Source organism: Schistocerca nitens, chromosome 2, assembly GCF_023898315.1.
Source record: "Schistocerca nitens isolate TAMUIC-IGC-003100 chromosome 2, iqSchNite1.1, whole genome shotgun sequence".
Taxonomy (NCBI): Eukaryota; Metazoa; Arthropoda; class Insecta; order Orthoptera; family Acrididae; genus Schistocerca; species Schistocerca nitens.
Genome location: NC_064615.1, coordinates 866,396,010 through 866,416,563, shown reverse-complemented (window position 1 = coordinate 866,416,563; position 20,554 = coordinate 866,396,010). Strand labels below are relative to the sequence as shown.

Genomic DNA, 20,554 nt, shown 5'->3' with positions numbered 1-20,554 from the left:
CAACCAGTCTGAGGGATCTACGCCAAATCACCGTTCAGGAGTGGAACAATCTGGACCAACAGTGCCTTGATGAACTTGTGGAGAGTATGCATCAATGCAAGAGGATGTGCTATTGGGTATTAGAAGTACCAGTGTGTACAGCAATCTGGACCAATCTGGACCAGCACCTCTGAAGGTCTTGCTGTATAGTGGTACAAAATGCAATGTGTGGTTTTCATGAGCAATAAAAAGGGCAGAAATGATGTTTATGTTGATCTCTATTCCAGTTTTCCTTACAGGTTCCAGAACTCTCAGAACCGAGGTGATGCAAAACTTTTTTTTATGTGTGTACTTGGTAAGTGTTAATTTCCATTTACTTGACACAGTGTATTTACTATTTATTACTTGATGTCATCACTTGTTTCTCACATACACACATTTTATTGCAGATCCTTTGAAGATGGCGTAACACCAAAACACACGAGGTGTAACAAAGCCAATACAAACAATGGTCAAGAAAAAAGAATCATTATATTATAGAGTTTCTAGTAATGATAGCGCCTGTCAGCCAACTGACAGTGTTGTCACAGATGATAATGATCTCCTTCATGTGTTATAGCTTTTGACAAGTTGCAGAACTTCAACCTTGTTTAACTTTGGGCTAATAGTGACAAATATGAGAATCAATAGAAAACACAACAAATGAAAGTTGTTTAGGTGTATGTTAATAAAATCTTTGTCTCTAGTAATAACACAATCCACTATGGAAAGGTAACTGATATGAAAGCTCATGATTCATTCATGAGCACACACTTTCATACTAGCAAAAACTTTGACATTGTGAGGGACATGCATCATTCTAAATACAAGGAGGAAGGAGCTCTTTTAAGGATAACAGATCATAGTAACAACAGGTGAAATGCAAAAGTAAAGAATTATAGGCAAAATGTAACAAACGTTAATGTATATTCTCTGAAATGAAATACATTACTCGAGAAAGTTGTAAATAAGAATTAAAAATTACCACTGAATTTATCTTGTAAATTTTCTCTCTCATAGTCAAAATTGTTTGAAAACAATTTTTCATAATATCAAAATCATATTTTCAAAACAGCTAGTCATTAATTAATTACACAATATCAGTCTGTATTTGAAGAGTCCTTTCGTGTATGCCCTGATCTTATAAGTAAGCACATGTGCATAAGACATGTAGTTATCTAGAAAAACATACATATTTATTCAATACATTGTTGGTTAATAAACCTGATCTCAAAAACAAATTTAGTGCTGCAGTTTTGCAAGCATCCTTTTCATAATCATTATTAAATAAATATTTATTCCATTGCAGCACATACTTTGTTGTTCAAAAATAAGCCAGATCATTAAGTACACATCCATCATTTCTAAGATTGTAAAAGTGATGATTATTCTAATCGAAAACATGAGTAATGTGAGGAACAATTACTGATATTATGTGTTTATAATGTATGCAGGTCACCAAAAAATAAAAAGAACATGAAAAAAATGTTTACAAAAAGTTCCAACATTCATTTTAGAAGACCTCTGAAGTGTATACCTGAACATGATGTTATACTATTTCAAGTACATCCAGGTATACCCACAATGTGTAACTGCATACATCATGTTACTGATCAGTTCACCATCCAAATTTACATTAGTATCACAAACCTCTATCCAACCAAGCACTTACAAAGAATTGTCATTGCATATCATCTGCCATAGTGACAAGGAAAGAATATCATCAAAATAGCCATAGCAATGTGTGATATCACTCCCAATACAACTATAATGAGCAGGTGCATTATCGTGTTGCGCTTACAAATAACTGTATGTCGGTGAGGTAAATCTTCAAATTACTCAGACGGCTTTTGTTGAAAGTAACGTAGATGTATTTCTTGTATAAAACTTTCTTTTCCAACAGCTGGCCAAGTGAACAACTTATTAATCGTGCCACAATATTCATTGTGAGGATATTAAAATCAGCCTTTATTTTCAGTGACTTCTACAGAAATTTTTGTAAAGTGGAAGTGGTGCAAACATAATACCTTGATAACTGTTAGTGATAAAACTCTTGTTATAAACTATTTTTCTTTAAGTGATAACAATAATATTCCTAGTCTATGACAAAGGCTGTGTTCAGTTACAGTACTTCATTTTCACATTTTCAAAAAATAAAATAATACGGATAACTGTCAGTTTTGAAGCATTGAGAAAAGTGTGTATGTGTGTGTGTGTGTGTTTGCCACATTTGAATAGTACAGTTAAAGACTATGAAGACCATGTTAAATAGCCAACCTTAATAACACATTGACAACCGTAGAAAATAGTTACTAATCATTCAGAGAAACACAGAACACAGAAGTCTTCAGGTATGAAATTATTTGTTTGTGAAGTCATGATAGTTACAGTTATAACACAGTATATTATAGAATCAGAGTTACAGAGTGTATACCAGAATGTAAATGATCAAATGTCAATTGCTTATGGACTTCCACTAAACAAAATTAGTATCTAAATTCTTTAATTCCAGGCAGCTGAATATGTTTATTTAAATACAAAGAAAATGACACATCACCAAGAGATAATGCAGGATGCTGTTTCCTCAAATAAAATTAAATGATTCCAGAAGCACTAAAACAATGTGTATACGTAGGTGATCAAGAAATGACAATTAAAATTTTCCAGTTCCTATGTGTATTTATTATGAAGGTGAAAGTTTTTGCCATATGTATTTGGTATCAAACAGTTTCTGTATTGAATATTTTACAATCTACAGAGTATAAATGATAACTGTTTACAATATACCATATTGGTGTAAAGAGAGAAGAGATGAATAATTTTAAAGTAGCAAACTTGTGGTCTATCAAGCCCGGAAACTGCCTCAAATTGGCCTGCAAAAACCACCTAACCTACAATGCATGCACACCATGAGATTTTCAGTATTCTCTCATTCTCTTCATGCAATCTATTACTCCTAGAGAAAAAATGAATAGAAACTGTTTTGAATGAAATTTAATGTAGTTTAGTTTTGTGTTGGGATTGTTACAGATCATGATTTTAAAGTTATTCAAGAAAATCGTATGAAAGTGACCTTCAAAAGTGTCCCACCCTCTACCCACCCGACTCCAGTCAGGATTTTTCATGTGTTGTCCTCCCTCCTGTCACTACAAAAATTTGAAGGTATGCAAATTATTTCCATTTTCAACCTTTTTGGGGTTCTGTTCATAAATTAGTAAAAATGGAACCCTTATGGGGTCACTTTCTTGTCCATCTCCCTGCCTGTCTGTCCAGCTCTTAGAAACCCTTTCCTCAGGATTGGGTAGATGTATTAAATTGAAATTTATGTCAAATATTGAAGTCTATGGTCCCATAGATGTGTAATGAAAGTAAGCTTCTAAATCAATGCAGACATGAGATACAGTTATTTATGTCATATACTTTGATACTCACAAACTCATTCATAAAAACCTACAGGGTGATCCCCATTGGTCTAGAATTGTGAAATTTGGCAAGAAGCAATGTTTCGTATACAAGTAATGGAAAAAACAGAAAATTGTTTACTTGTAATTATATCGCATGAAAAACGTATTTCTTTTGTCACTTGTTATCTGACTTCAAATTGAAAATTAAAACATTCTCAAGAGCCTTGGAAACCACAGGACCAACATTTTGCAAGTATCAATGTTGATAAAAGGCAAAAATCATTTCTGCAATAAATGAACAATCTATACAAACAGTTAAGTCTGTGCAGAATCCTTAGAGTATGAGTCCTATTCTAATCTGACCAACTATTCTGGTCTTCACTGACTGGGCTATTATACCATCGGCTTAGTCGTGCACTCACAAATTGTATAATTTATGTTTGTGTACGTTTTACCTCACAATTTTCTGATTTTAACAGCACGAAATTGACATTTAAATTGTGTTGTTTGTGTGGTCTTCTTAGTATGAAGCTACTACAGTTAAATGTAATTAGTTTTTGCAAAATGTCTAAGTAACACTTTTTTTCTTTCATTACCCTCAATGGAAAGTTTAAATTAATAATAGTCAACTAAGCCAGTGGCATAAGAGCCCATTTAAATAAGATCGAAAAAAAAAATAGTTGAATATGGGAAGTAACTTATGTAGTCGCAAATTTTTGTACAGTGTTAGGAGGAATGCCATGAACAACATACTAAAAATCCTGATTGGTGTGGGAGGGGGGAAGGGGGTGCACCTGAAAATCACTTTCGTATGTTTTTCTTGAATAACTCCAAAACTGTGTCCTATAGTGAAAACTTATCCCAATACAAAATTGAAGTACATTCAATTTCCTACAAAAAAGGACCCATTCATTTTTTCTCTAGGGCTAATAGTCTGCTCAAAGAGAGTGAGAGAATACTGAAAACCCCACATGATGCAGATGCACTGTAGCCCAGGAGATTTTTGTAGTCCATTTTGAGGTAGTTTCCCAGCTTGATAGACCACAAATGTTGCAAATGCTATTAGGATTATGTGTGACTGAAGATGGCAGATTTAGTACTATTGATAGGCACATACAAAAATAAATGCAACTATTTTAGTTTTGGGAATTATTACTTATTTCCTTAGAGAGGAGAGATGGATCGATTGGGCAATTGGGCAAGGTTAAAGATGAAAGGTAGGTCACTCAGACTTCAGGATGAGACAGTCCTATCAACAGCTGTGTTTGAGCAATTGAGCACTGTAACCATGTAGTGAGCCAAGTGAGCAGCAGTTATTCCCCGTCACTAACTATCCATGCAGCTTCTGTCTTGCTTGCTTCCAAGTGGGCAAGCACTTGGTGAGTGTGACCCAATGGACATGTCAAATTTTCCAAATGGCTAAGGAAATGTGATGATTAGCTATGTTAAAAAAAATGCAGTGCAAGGCCTATGGGAGAGCACTGAGCCTGTACACACTGGAACTTCACAGCCTTTGTGCATCATATGATTTGCGTTTGGCTATGCAATCAGATTTGTCATTAGGCAAGTCAATGAAATATCTTTGGCAACTTCCGCTAAGCTGTGCTAAATTTATTCGTCTTCTCTTACACACAGCTGCCGAGAAAACAGCACACAGGTGGGCATTTGCTTGCAATGCTCTACTGGGTGACCTCCCTTCCTTTTTAACCCTCCCTGGCCTACCCCTCTCTTCTCCCCTCTCTTCTCCTTCAGGAAGGAACTAATTGTTCTGAAAGTTAGGACAGTGTTTACTGTTAAATGTGTTTGTTGGTTTTACTAAATATTTTGTTTCCTAAAGCCAGGTCTCATAATTTTATAGTTTTCTTGAGGAAATTTTACTTTTGATGCAATTAACTCTAGCAATAACAACACCCTTTTTTTTATAACGTATTCTACAAATGGGAGGAGGGTACTTTATGGCCACCACAAAAAAATGCAAATTTTGTTAATCGTTGTTGACTTTTATTAACAACATACTTTTTAAAGAGATTCTGATGTCTAAGTATGGTCCAGACCTGAAAATATTGAATATGGCATCCACTGTAAAATGTTGCATCTATTACTACACATCAATTACACTTCAATTTTTGGATTAAGTTAACCTCAAAAAATTAATACAACTAAAGAATTTGGTAGAAGCATTCAGTGAAAATAATAAATATTTCCTCCAGAATTTTAAAATATAAAGTACATGGCTAGATTACAATATTTAAAAAAGGTGGGCATAAAGTAACCCCTGTTGGAATTGTTGAGAGTTGAACGTAATATAGCATACTCAGTTACAATAATGGTGAATAAACAATCATTCCATTGTTAAAATCCTGTACACATCTGTAACAAAATCCATACTCCAAATAAAAAATAAAACTACTCCTATAGATAATGAGACTTGATATTTACATTACATGAAATTGCTAGAAACTATGGTGTCTGTTACTGTAAGTCAGGCTGAAAACTACTTCTGTCATAAGTTACGAAACATATTTCCCCTTCCTGCTATTGACCACAATTATGTGTTAACAAAGTACTGAACTACACGAATTTTGTTTGGCATCACAGAAAAGACAGTGACTGTTCATAACCACAAATGCTACTTCCTATCAAATTGTAAGTTACCAACAAGACAATAGCTCATCTTTTGTAATAGCAATTCTGTAAATGTTCAAAAAATTTAAAAGAACACTCATACTCATATACACCATTTGGTAAACCTCACACCAGAGGTTACACGATGAATTTTTTCTTATATTTAACTTGCAATGTCTGCCTGATTCAGTTTTTTAGTTTTTATCTAGATATAATTAATGATATCACCTGCACTAAAGATTTGTCTCTGATTTCATTTTGCATTTTCCCAAATCATTACTGAGAAACGCTGTGCTACCTTGGAAACAGAGTAAATTCATTGAATAAAGTGACCTGACTGTTAACACTACAGTGGTACTAAATTTGTATTTGTACACTTCACTTTAGTTTAATTTGTCCAAGATCACAAACTAGATGTTTCCGTTTTGAGGAATTTGCTTTAAAATGAGTGGGGCTGCGTGTCATCAAAACATGAATTTATTTTGAGGAGTCTGTTAGTGTCAATACAGTACATAACACAAACTAGATATCATTATAAAACTATTTCATGAAAATAAAATTTGAAAATTATCATTTATTGTAATATATATAAATATTTCTTTCTTGTGAATAACAATAGTTGTTAGTAGAAGAAGAAGAAGAAGAAGTTATTAAGAAAACATAAATAAACAAGATCAACATCCCAATGTTTTGTATCCAGGGACTCTTACATAACCATCATAGAAAACAGCCACATCATTTGCTGTGTTGAGAGCCAATGCTAAAAGCTTCTCTGCTGCCAGAGGATGCCAAACACCAAATGTACATGAAAGGTCTTCAGCTACATCCCAGTAATGACATCGTTTTGTCAGTCGCACAGAGGGCACATATTCAAACAGATCAACATATGCACAATGTGGAAGCAATAGTGCAAGTCCTGCAAAGCAAATATATAAGACAGAAAGCTACTTTCATAAAAGACAAGAAATTCAAGTATTTAAGTGTAACAGACAGACTGGAAATGAATTACAGAACATTTAACTATGATGTACTACCTTTGGCATGACAAACAAAAAGAATATCATTGCAAAAGTCTTGAATTTTGAGTTTTCTTGAAAGCATTTAACATTATGTCCTTATTTTCTTTCCACACATTTAGGGCAAAAAATATATATTGATTGTACTCTGCTTACAGTATAATCATTTCAGCATGACCATTTTCATAGTTAGAAGTTATAGCTCAAGAAGTTTCCTTTGGTGCCAACAAAGGACTTACAGGCTATGAGAACACAGAAATGGAAGTTTTTATTACATATAATTTTTTCTTTTGATGCCACTTGATCAAGACCAGATAAAGAGATAGATCAGTTTTATAAAATGAAAGTGATAACAAGTGAATATGTGTGCAACACTTACGGAACCAGGAAATAAGAAGAACCAGAAACAAATGGAGAAAATGTCCCAGCATGAAATGCACGATGTAAGAATAAATAAACTAATATTGTAATGTAGCATACTATGTGGAATGTAAAATATTATGTAAGAAAATCCAGACATTCACAATATAGAGAAAGCACTGAGCACTGAGTAGTGTCAGGAAATGTAGCTTTGTTAAGTCCATATGACAAAACATTAATCATCCCATTCAAAGGGCACAATGGTCAATTTAGAGCACTGCAGACGGTGCAAAACTGCTAGCAGGTTGTGAGATCCTCAATAGCTGACATAGGTCATGGCAGTGAAGCAGTGTGTATGTGGCAGTCAATTGTATGGAGTCAGTGCAGTAAGGTGGGTCAGCATGGCGATGGGACGGAGTCAGGAAGGAGCTATCATATTTGGACATGCCCATTACCACATCATGAATGAAGTTGCCTGGTACATTGCTGTATCAACTGCGTGACATGTCTACAAGAAGCAGTGTAACATTCACAGACATGTATCACAGCATGAGGAGTGTGGTTGTAAAAAGATACTAACTGTATTGGTGCCACTTGACATTACCATGGAAGCCAAGTAGTTGGCACCACTTTACTGTCAGCTGCTATGGCACTGTTTCTCACACATGCCTGCTGATGGGACCATGCCAGACTCCAGCATATAAGTCAGTGACAGACTGGCCTGATTCTTACCTATGTGTGTCATGATGCCAGCAATGGAGTGCATGTCGAGTATTATCTTTTTGGCTTGAGCATTATTTTGTGTACTCTATCCGTAATGTGCAGAATTCTAATAGGGCTTGAATTGTACTTTGTTTTCCAACAGACTTAACACTGTTTCTGAATAGCATCTTATATATATATATATATATATATATATATATATATATATATATATATATATATAAAAACAAAGATGATGCGACTTACCAAATGAAAGTGCTGGCAGGTCGACAGACACACAAACGAACACAAACATACACACAAAATTCAAGCTTTCGCAACAAACTGTTGCCTCATCAGGAAAGAGGGAAGGAGAGGGAAAGATGAAAGGATGTGGGTTTTAAGGGAGAAGGCAAGGAGTCATTCTAATCCCGGGAGCAGAAAGACTTACCTTAGGGGGAAATAAGGACGGGTATACACTCGCACACACACACATATCCATCCACACATATACAGACACAAGCAGACATATTTAAAGACAAAGAGTTTGGGCAGAGATGTCAGTCGAGGCGGAAGTGCAGAGGCAAAGATGCTGTTGAATGACAGGTGACGTATGAGTGGCGGCAACTTGATATTAGCGGAGATTGAGGCCTGGTGGATAACGAGAAGAGAGGATATATTGAAGAGCAAGTTCCCATCTCCGGAGCTCGGATAGGTTGGTGTTAGTGGGAAGTATCCAGATAACCCGGACGGTGTAACACTGCGCCAAGATGTGCTGGCCGTGCACCAAGGCATGTTTAGCCACAGGGTGATCCTCATTACCAACAAACACTGTCTGCCTGTGTCCATTCATGCGAATGGACAGTTTGTTGCTGGTCATTCCCACATAGAATGCATCACAGTGTAGGCAGGTCAGTTGGTAGATCACGTGGGTGCTTTCACACGTGGCTCTGCCTTTGATCGTGTACGCCTTCCGGGTTACAGGACTGGAGTAGGTGGTGGTGGGAGGGTGCATGGGACAGGTTTTACACCGGGGGCGGTTACAAGGGTAGGAGCCAGAGGGTAGGGAAGGTGGTTTGGGGATTTCATAGGGATGAACTAACAGGTTACGAAGGTTAGGTGGACGGCGGAAAGACACTCTTGGTGGAGTGGGGAGGATTTCATGAAGGATGGATCTCATTTCAGGGCAGGATTTGAGGAAGTCGTATCCCTGCTGGAGAGCCACATTCAGAATCTGATCCAGTCCCGGAAAGTATCCTGTCACAAGTGGGGCACTTTTGTGGTTCTTCTGTGGGAGGTTCTGCGTTTGAGAGGATGAGGAAGTGGCTCTGGTTATTTGCTTCCGTACCAGGTCGGGAGGGTAGTTGCGGGATGCGAAAGCTGTTGTCAGGTTGTTGGTGTAATGGTTCAGGGATTCCGGACTGGAGCAGATTCGTTTGCCGCGAAGACCTAGGCTGTAGGGAAGGGACCGTTTGATGTGGAATGGGTGGCAGCTGTCGTAATGGAGGTACTGTTGCTTGTTGGTGGGTTTGATGTGGACGGACGTGTGAAGCTGGCCATTGGACAGATGGAGGTCAACATCAAGGAAAGTGGCATGGGATTTGGAGTAGGACCAGGTGAATCTGATGGAACCAAAGGAGTTGAGGTTGGAGAGGAAATTCTGGAGTTCTTCTTCACTGTGAGTCCAGATCATGAAGATGTCATCAATAAATCTGTACCAAACTTTGGGTTGGCAGGCCTGGGTAACCAAGAAGGCTTCCTCTAAGCGACCCATGAATAGGTTGGCATACGAAGGGGCCATCCTGGTACCCATGGCTGTTCCCTTTAATTGTTGGTATGTCTGGTCTTCAAAAGTGAAGAAGTTGTGGGTCAGGATGAAGCTGGCTAAGGTAATGAGGAAAGAGGTTTTAGGTAGGGTGGCAGGTGATCGGCGTGAAAGGAAGTGCTCCATCGCAGCGAGGCCCTGGACGTGCGGGATATTTGTGTATAAGGAAGTGGCATCAATGGTTACAAGGATGGTTTCTGGGGGTAACGGATTGGGTAAGGATTCCAGGCGTTCGAGAAAGTGGTTGGTGTCTTTGATGAAGGATGGGAGACTGCATGTAATGGGTTGAAGGTGTTGATCTACGTAGGCAGAGATACGTTCTGTGGGGGCTTGGTAACCAGCTACAATGGGGCGGCCGGGATGATTGGGTTTGTGAATTTTAGGAAGAAGGTAGAAGGTAGGGGTGCGGGGTGTCGGTGGGGTCAGGAGGTTGATGGAGTGAGGTGAAAGGTTTTGTAGGGGGCCTAAGGTTCTGAGGATTCCTTGAAGCTCCGCCTGGACATCAGGAATGGGATTACCTTGGCAAACTTTGTATGTGGTGTTGTCTGAAAGCTGACGCAGTCCCTCAGCCACATACTCCCTACGATCAAGTACCACAGTCATGGAACCCTTGTCCGCCGGAAGAATGACGATGGACCGGTCAGCCTTCAGATCACGGATAGCCTGGGCTTCAGCAGTGGTGATGTTGGGAGTAGGATTAAGGTTTTTTAAGAAGGATTGAGAGGCAAGGCTGGAAGTCAGAAATTCCTGGAAGGTTTGGAGAGGGTGATTTTCAGGAAGAGGAGGTGGGTCCCGCTGTGACGGAGGACGGAACTGTTCCAGGCAGGGTTCAATTTGGATAGTGTCTTGGGGAGTTGGATCATTAGGGGTAGGATTAGGATCATTTTTCTTCGTGGCAAAGTGATACTTCCAGCAGAGAGTACGAGTGTAGGACAGTAAATCTTTGACGAGGGCTGTTTGGTTGAATCTGGGAGTGGGGCTGAAGGTGAGGCCTTTGGATAGGACAGAGGTTTCGGATTGGGAGAGAGGTTTGGAGGAAAGGTTAACTACTGAATTAGGGTGTTGTGGTACCAGATTGTGTTGATTGGAATTTTGAGGTTTTGGAGGGAGTGGAGCTGGAAGTGGGAGATTGAGTAGATGGGAGAGACTGGGTTTGTGCGCAATGAGAGGTGGTTGAGGTTTGCTGGGAAGGTTGTGAAGGGTGAGTGAGTTGCCTTTCCGGAGGTGGGAAACCAGGAGATTGGATAGTTTTTTGAGGTGAAGGGTGGCATGCTGCTCTAATTTGCGGTTGGCCTGTAGGAGGATGCTCTGAATAGCCGGTGTGGATGTGGGAGAGGAAAGATTGAGGACTTTTATTAAGGATAGGAGTTGACGGGTGTGTTCATTACCTTGGCAAACTTTGTATGTGGTGTTGTCTGAAAGCTGACGCAGTCCCTCAGCCACATACTCCCGACGATCAAGTACCACAGTCGTGGAACCCTTGTCCGCCGGACACTAACACTAACACCAACCTATCCGAGCTCCGGAGATGGGAACTTGCTCTTCAATATATCCTCTCTTCTCGTTATCCACCAGGCCCCAATCTCCGCTAATATCAAGTTGCCGCCACTCATACGTCACCTGTCATTCAACAACATCTTTGCCTCTGCACTTCCGCCTTGACTGACATCTCTTCCCAAACTCTTTGTCTTTAAATATGTCTGCTTGTGTCTGTATATGTGTGGATGGATATGTGTGTGTGTGCGAGTGTATACCCGTCCTTATTTCCCCCTAAGGTAAGTCTTTCCGCTCCCGGGATTGGAATGACTCCTTGCCTTCTCCCTTAAAACCCACATCCTTTCGTCTTTCCCTCTCCTTCCCTCTTTCCTGATGAGGCAACAGTTTGTTGCGAAAGCTTGAATTTTGTGTGTATGTTTGTGTTCGTTTGTGTGTCTGTCGACCTGCCAGCACTTTCATTTGGTAAGTCACATCATCTTTGTTTTTAGATATATTTTTCCTACGTGGAATGTTTCCCTCTATTATAACCATATCATTAATTTGAACCCAACAATTACGTTTGTTATTGTCGCTGTTGCATTTCGAAATCTTTCCTGTCGTCTTATTTTCTCTTTATTTTCTCTTTCTGTTTTTTCCAGTAATCTCACTTTGTATTCACCTTCCGCTTTTCACCGTAATCTACTATACAATTTTATCCCGCCTATATATGTACTCAATAACACGAACCCACTTCCAAACCATAACCAAAAAAATTTTATTTTCCGCTTTCAACACTACCGCTGCTATAAAATCCACCGTTTCTAGTTCAATAACAGCTGCTTTCACGTATTAAACAACCATTTCGGCCAGTTCTAATAACTTTCACTTTATTTCCACTTCCGTTTTTCGCACATCACTGATCATTTTAGCCGCTCCCCACAGGTTTTAACGTCATTATTTCTTCGTCAGACAATTTTTAGCCCCATTTTCGTAATCTTTCACCACAACACCACTCCTTTCAATACGTTTTTTCGAAATTTTCCCGAATTTCTCCGTCCTTTAACGTGTTTTAGCGGCAACACAACCACCTAACCTTTATGCACATCGCTGTCTACCAACCCAAGTTCACCACAGGATAAACTCAACCAACACTTTTTCGCCTTTTTTCATACCAGATCTCCAGTTGCTTTTTGTTCACCTTTACCTCTCCCCATATATTTTTATATTTCATTTTCATTTCAACCTCATGTTAAACTTTCCACCTTCAATACCATGTCACCCTCACAACACCCCCACAACAACCCCATTAAGTTTTATTTACATTCCCTCCGCAAACATGCCTTCAGCCTAGCCAGATTACGCTCGCATATTTTATTTTCCCAGGCTTGCCTGACATTTGGCATAACCCCCAAAGGCCTCACACTTAAAGTTCCCATCTCTGGCTGCAACCCTTCTTTCCATCAGTCCCTATACCAGTTCCAAACTGAACAATCCATTGCCCTCACCCACCTAATCCTTCACCTACACATCAACTCAGCCAATGAACACACCCGTCAACTCCTATCCTTAATAAAAGTCCTCAATCTTTCCTCTCCCACATCCACACCGGCTATTCAGAGCATCCTCCTACAGGCCAACCGCAAATTAGAGCAGCATGCCACCCTTCACCTCAAAAAACTATCCAATCTCCTGGTTTCCCACCTCCGGAAAGGCAACTCACTCACCCTTCACAACCTTTCCAGCAAACCTCAACCACCTCTCATTGCGCACAAACCCAGTCTCTCCCATCTACTCAATCTCCCACTTCCAGCTCCACTCCCTCCAAAACCTCAAAATTCCAATCAACACAATCTGGTACCACAACACCCTAATTCAGTAGTTAACCTTTCCTCCAAACCTCTCTCCCAATCCGAAACCTCTGTCCTATCCAAAGGCCTCACCTTCAGCCCCACTCCCAGATTCAACCAAACAGCCCTCGTCAAAGATTTACTGTCCTACACTCGTACTCTCTGCTGGAAGTATCACTTTGCCACGAAGAAAAATGATCCTAATCCTACCCCTAATGATCCAACTCCCCAAGACACTATCCAAATTGAACCCTGCCTGGAACAGTTCCGTCCTCCGTCACAGCGGGACCCACCTCCTCTTCCTAAAAATCACCCTCTCCAAACCTTCCAGGAATTTCTGACTTCCAGCCTTGCCTCTCAATCCTTCTTAAAAAACCTTAATCCTACTCCCAACATCACCACTGCTGAAGCCCAGGCTATCCGTGATCTGAAGGCTGACCGGTCCATCATCATTCTTCCGGCGGACAAGGGTTCCACGACTGTGGTACTTGATCATCGGGAGTATGTGGCTGAGGGACTGCGTCAGCTTTCAGACAACACCACATACAAAGTTTGCCAAGGTAATCCCATTCCTGATGTCCAGGCGGAGCTTCAAGGAATCCTCAGAACCTTAGGCCCCCTACAAAACCTTTCACCTCACTCCATCAACCTCCTGACCCCACCGACACCCCGCACCCCTACCTTCTACCTTCTTCCTAAAATTCACAAACCCAATCATCCCGGCCGCCCCATTGTAGCTGGTTACCAAGCCCCCACAGAACGTATCTCTGCCTACGTAGATCAACACCTTCAACCCATTACATGCAGTCTCCCATCCTTCATCAAAGACACCAACCACTTTCTCGAACGCCTGGAATCCTTACCCAATCCGTTACCCCCAGAAACCATCCTTGTAACCATTGATGCCACTTCCTTATACACAAATATCCCGCACGTCCAGGGCCTCGCTGCGATGGAGCACTTCCTTTCACGCCGATCACCTGCCACCCTACCTAAAACCTCTTTCCTCATTACCTTAGCCAGCTTCATCCTGACACACAACTTCTTCACTTTTGAAGACCAGACATACTAACAATTAAAGGGAACAGCCATGGGTACCAGGATGGCTCCTTCGTATGCCAACCTATTCATGGGTCACTTAGAGGAAGCCTTCTTGGTTACCCAGGCCTGCCAACCCAAAGTTTGGTACAGATTTATTGATGACATCTTCATGATCTGGACTCACAGTGAAGAAGAACTCCAGAATTTCCTCTCCAACCTCAACTCCTTTGGTTCCATCAGATTCACCTGGTCCTACTCCAAATCCCATGCCACTTTCCTTGATGTTGACCTCCACCTGTCCAATGGCCAGCTTCACACGTCCGTCCACATCAAACCCACCAACAAGCAACAGTACCTCCATTACGACAGCTGCCACCCATTCCACATCAAACGGTCCCTTCCCTACAGCCTAGGTCTTCGCGGCAAACGAATCTGCTCCAGTCCGGAATCCCTGAACCATTACACCAACAACCTGACAACAGCTTTCGCATCCCGCAACTACCCTCCCGACCTGGTACGGAAGCAAATAACCAGAGCCACTTCCTCATCCTCTCAAACGCAGAACCTCCCACAGAAGAACCACAAAAGTGCCCCACTTGTGACAGGATACTTTCCGGGACTGGATCAGATTCTGAATGTGGCTCTCCAGCAGGGATACGACTTCCTCAAATCCTGCCCTGAAATGAGATCCATCCTTCATGAAATCCTCCCCACTCCACCAAGAGTGTCTTTCCGCCGTCCACCTAACCTTCGTAACCTGTTAGTTCATCCCTATGAAATCCCCAAACCACCTTCCCTACCCTCTGGCTCCTACCCTTGTAACCGCCCCCGGTGTAAAACCTGTCCCATGCACCCTCCCACCACCACCTACTCCAGTCCTGTAACCCGGAAGGCGTACACGATCAAAGGCAGAGCCACATGTGAAAGCACCCACGTGATCTACCAACTGACCTGCCTACACTGTGATGCATTCTATGTGGGAATGACCAGCAACAAACTGTCCATTCGCATGAATGGACACAGGCAGACAGTGTTTGTTGGTAATGAGGATCACCCTGTGGCTAAACATGCCTTGGTGCACGGCCAGCACATCTTGGCGCAGTGTTACACCGTCCGGGTTATCTGGATACTTCCCACTAACACCAAACTATCCGAGCTCCGGAGATGGGAACTTGCTCTTCAATATATCCTCTCTTCTTGTTATCCACCAGGCCTCAATCTCCGCTAATATCAAGTTGCCGCCACTCATACGTCACCTGTCATTCAACAACATCTTTGCCTCTGCACTTCCGCCTCGACTGACATCTCTGCCCAAACTCTTTGTCTTTAAATATGTCTGCTTGTGTCTGTATATGTGTGGATGGATATGTGTGTGTGTGCGAGTGTATACCCGTCCTTATTTCCCCCTAAGGTAAGTCTTTCCGCTCCCGGGATTGGAATGACTCCTTGCCTTCTCCCTTAAAACCCACATCCTTTCGTCTTTCCCTCTCCTTCCCTCTTTCCTGATGAGGCAACAATTTGTTGCGAAAGCTTGAATTTTGTGTGTATGTTTGAGTTCGTTTGTGTGTCTGTCGACCTGCCAGCACTTCATATATATATATATATATTGTTATGAATAAATACCTCCCCATGAACCATGGACCTTGCCGTTGGTGGGGAGGCTTGCGTGCCTCAGCGATACAGATAGCCGTACCGTAGGTACAACCACAACAGAGGGGTATCTGTTGAGAGGCCAGACAAACGTGTGGTTCCTGAGGAGGGGCAGCAGCCTTTTCACTAGTTGCAAGGCCAACAGTCTGGATGATTGACTTTATCTGGCCTTGTAACATAACCAAAACGGCCTTGCTGTGCTGGTACTGCGAACGGCTGAAAGCAAGGGGAAACTACAGCTGTAATTTTTCCCGAGGGCATGCAGCTTTACTGTATGGTTAAATGATGATGGCGTCCTCTTGGGTAAAATATTCCGGAGGTAAAATAGTCCCCCATTTGGATCTCCGGGCGGGGACTACTCAAGAGGGCGTCGTTATCAGGAGAAAGAAAACTGGCGTTCTACGGATCGGAGCTTGGAATGTCAGATCCCTTAATTGGGTAGGTAGGTTAGAAAATTTAAAAAGGGAAATGGAGAGGTTAAAGCTAGATATAGTTGGAGTTAGTGAAGTTCGGTGGCAGGAGGAACAAGACTTTTGGTCAGGTGACTACAGGGTTATAAACACAAAATCAAATAGGGGTAATGCAGGAGTAGGTTTAATAATGAATAGGAAAATAGGAATGCGGGTAAGCTACTACAAACAGCATAGTGAACGCATTATTGTGGCAAAGATAAATACGAAGACCACGCCTACTACAGTAGTACAAGTTTATATGCCAACTAGCTCTGCAGATGGCGAAGAAATTGAAGAAATGTATGATGAAATAAAAGAAATTATTCAGATAGTGAAGGGTGATGAAAATTTAATAGTCATGGGTGTGACTGGAATTCGGTAGTACGAAAAGGGAGAGAAGGAAACGTAGTAGGTGAATATGGATTGGGGCTAAGAAATGAAAGAGGAAGCCGCCTGGTAGAATTTTGCACAGAGCATAAGTTAATCATAGCTAACACTTGGTTCAAGAATCATAAAAGAAGGTTATATACATGGAAGAATCCTGGAGATACTAAAAGGTATCAGATAGATTATATAATGGTAAGACAGAGATTTAGGAACCAGGTTTTAAATTGTAAGAAATTTCCAGGGGCAGATGTGGACTCTGATCACAATCTACTGGTTATGAGCTGTAGATTTAAACTGAAGAAACTGCAAAAAAGGTGGGAATTTAAGGAGATGGGACCTGGATAAACTGACTAAACCAGAGGTTGTACAGAGTTTCAGGGAGAGCATAAGGGAACAATTGACAGGAAAGGGGGAAAGAAATACAGTAGAAGAAGAATGGGTAGCTCTGAGGGGTGAAGTAGTGAAGGCAGCAGAGGATCAAGTAGGTAAAAACACGAGAGCTAGTAGAAATCCTTCGGTAACAGAAGATATATTGAATTTAATTGATGAAAGGAGAAAATATAAAAATGCAGTAAATGAAGCAGGCAAAAAGGAATACAAACGTCTCAAAAATGAGATCGACAGGAAGTGCAAAATTGCTAAGCAGGGATGGCTAGAGGACAAATGTAAGGATGTAGAGGCTTATCTCACTAGGGGTAAGATAGATACTGCCAACAGGAAAATTAAAGAGACCTTTGGAGATAAGAGAACCACTTGCATGAACATCAAGAGCTCAGATGGAAACCCAATTCTAAGCAAAGAAGGGAAAGCAGAAAGGTGGAAGGAGTATATAGAGGGTCTATACAAGGACGATGTACTTGAGGACAATATTATGGAAATGGAAGAGGATGTAGATGAAGATGAAATGGGAGATACGATACTGCGTGAAGAGTTTGACAGAGCACTGATAGACCTGAGTCGAAACAAGGCCCCCAGAGTAGACAACATTCCATTAGAACTACTGACAGCCTTGGGAGAGCCAGTCCTGACAAAGCTCTACAATCTGGTGAGCAAGATGTATGAGACAGGCGAAATACACTCAGACTTCAAGAAGAATATAATAATTGCAATCCCAAAGACAGCAGGTGTTGACAGATGCGAAAATTACCGAACTATCAGTTTAATAAGTCACAGCTGCAAAATACTAACGCGAATTCTTTACAGACGAATGGTAAAACTAGTAGAAGCCAACCTCGTGGAAGATCAGTTTGGATTCTGTAGAAATGTTGGAACACATGAGGCAATACTGACCCTACGACTTATCTTAGAAGCTAGATTAAGGAAGGGCAAACCTACGTTTCTAGCATTTGTAGACTTAGAGAAAGCTTTTGACAATGGTGATTGGAATATTCTCTTTCAAATTCTGCAGGTGGTAGGGGTAAAATACAGGGAGTGAAAGGCTATTTACAATTTGTACAGAAACCAGATGGCAGTTATAAGAGTCGAGGGACATGAAAGGGAAGCAGTGGTTGGGAAGGGAGTGAGACAGGGTTGTAGTCTCTCCCCAATGTTATTCAATCTGTATATTGAGCAAGCAGTGAAGGAAACAAAAGAAAAATTTGGAGTAGGTATTAAAATCCATGGAGAAAAAATAAAAACTTTGAGGTTCGCCAATGACATTGTAATTCTGTCAGAGACAGCAAAGGACTTGGAAGAGCAATTGAACGGAATGGATAGTGTCTTGAAAGGAGGATACAAGATGAACATCAACAAAAGCAAAACGAGGATAATGGAATGTAGTCGAATTAAGTCGGGTGATGCTGAGGGAATTAGATTAGGAAATGAGACACTTAAAGTAGTAAAGGAGTTTTGCTACTTGGGGAACAAAATAACTGATAATGGTCGAAGTAGAGAGGATATAAAATGTAGACTGGCAATGGCAAGGAAATCGTTTCTGAGGAAGAGAAATTTGTTACCATCGAGTGTAGATTCAAGTGTCAGGAAGTCATTTTTGAAAGTATTTGTATGGAGTGTAGCCATGTATGGAAGTGAAACATGGACGATAAATAGTTTGGACAAGAAGAGAATAGAAGCTTTTGAAATGTGGTGCTACAGAAGAATGCTGAAGATTAGATGGGTAGATCACATAACTAATGAGGAAGAGAAGTTTGTGGCACAACTTGACTAGAAGAAGGGATCGGTTGGTAGGACATGTTCTGAGGCATCAAGGGATCACCAATTTAGTATTGGAGGGCAGCGTGGAGGGTAAAAATCGTAGAGGGGGACCAAGATATGAATACACTAAGCAGATTCAGAAGGATGTAGGTTGCGGTAGGTACTGGGAGATGAAGAAGCTTGCACGGGATAGAGTAGCATAGAGAGCTGCATCAAACCAGTCTCAGGACTGAAGACCACAACAACAACAACATGAATAAATTCTGTTGGTAGTACATGGAGATCACCTTTTTTTACAAAGGTGGCAACAAGGATGAGATTTGTGATGCTTGTAAAATGGATTCTGAAAATTTTTGTAATTAGGAGAGAGTGTGAGTTACTCAACAATGGAAGAATTCCAACAGCTCCTAATGCAAACTGTGCCGACTTAACAGGACTTAGTGACATTTATATAATAGGCAATGCATGTGTTAGTGACTGTAACAGGAATGCCTCCCATGCCACTCTCACTTACAACCTTTCCACCATTTAATGAACAACAATACCAGTTATATATTTTGGCTTGACAAGTTTCTGATACAGAAAGACAAAAGTCCATGTTCTTATCAGGAAATCATGAACTATATCAGCTTATACAAAAGCTACAGCCATGAATAAATCTGTCAGAACTTGAGTTACCTATATTGTTTCCTCTATTGCAAGAACATTTTTCAATGAATAAACATATTATTGAAACCAGGTTAAAATTTGGCAGTGAAAAAAGTGCCCCTATCACTTTTATGCAGACTGGGCCACTGACCTACAGAGGTAAAGGAGGGATGGCAATTCAAATGTTTGTGCACGTAGAATTATGCAGACACTCTAATTAGGGGCATTATAGTGTATCTTATTTCCAATGCAGAAGTGAAGGATCGCATACTGCAGGAATGAGATCCATCTTGTATGGAAGTTATGTGGGTAGCTCAAGCCTATGAAACTGCCCACACAGCCCACAATTTGTTTATGGAGGAAGGACACATCACAGCGATCTGCTCCATGGCACTGGTTATGTGGGACTACACGCCACCTCAGATGGGGTCCCAACCTGCTCCACAGTCCAGGTAGCATCAGCAGCTGAGCTGTTATCCTGCTGTAAACATTGTTCCTTCACCTTGCACACAATATGTGCACATATCGACATGTGACATGCCACAGGTGTAAAGGAAAAGGACACTTGCAAGACATATGTCAAAGCAGGATCTAAGTGTATATGTCCCAATCAACGGAAGTGTACCAAGTGAGTGATGACTCTGCAGAAGTGCAGATGTCTCAGGATGAAAGCTAGCAAGTGTACTTAGATGTGTTCAAAGGTAAACACCCAGTGCAGTTACTTCTCAGCACCAGTGCTCTGTGACCTTGCTAGTCCAGTTAACTTACTTAAGTTTCAGATTGCTGCCCTTGAAGGCAGCTGAAACAAACCTATGGATGGACCTATGGTTACTATCAGATGCCCTTGCTGGGAAAATTTAGTTACAACAAAGAAAATTTCCTTGTGGCAGATGATCTCATTTATGGGATAGACACTTCCCATATTCTTGGATTTACAATTCGTGAAGAA

At 40.9% G+C, this 20,554-nt stretch overlaps 1 protein-coding gene across 1 annotated transcript in view; it reads right to left on the bottom strand.

The window, feature by feature from the left end:
• Positions 1-5,341: 5,341 nt before the first annotated feature.
• Positions 5,342-20,554, bottom strand: part of LOC126234678 (beta-galactoside alpha-2,6-sialyltransferase 2) — an 85,069-nt gene continuing 69,856 nt past the window's right edge. Inside the window, exon 4 of the mRNA XM_049943417.1 lies at positions 5,342-6,963. Within this exon, the coding sequence (XP_049799374.1) occupies positions 6,722-6,963 (242 nt within the window). The 3' untranslated portion in view covers positions 5,342-6,721. The remainder of the gene's footprint in view (positions 6,964-20,554) is intronic.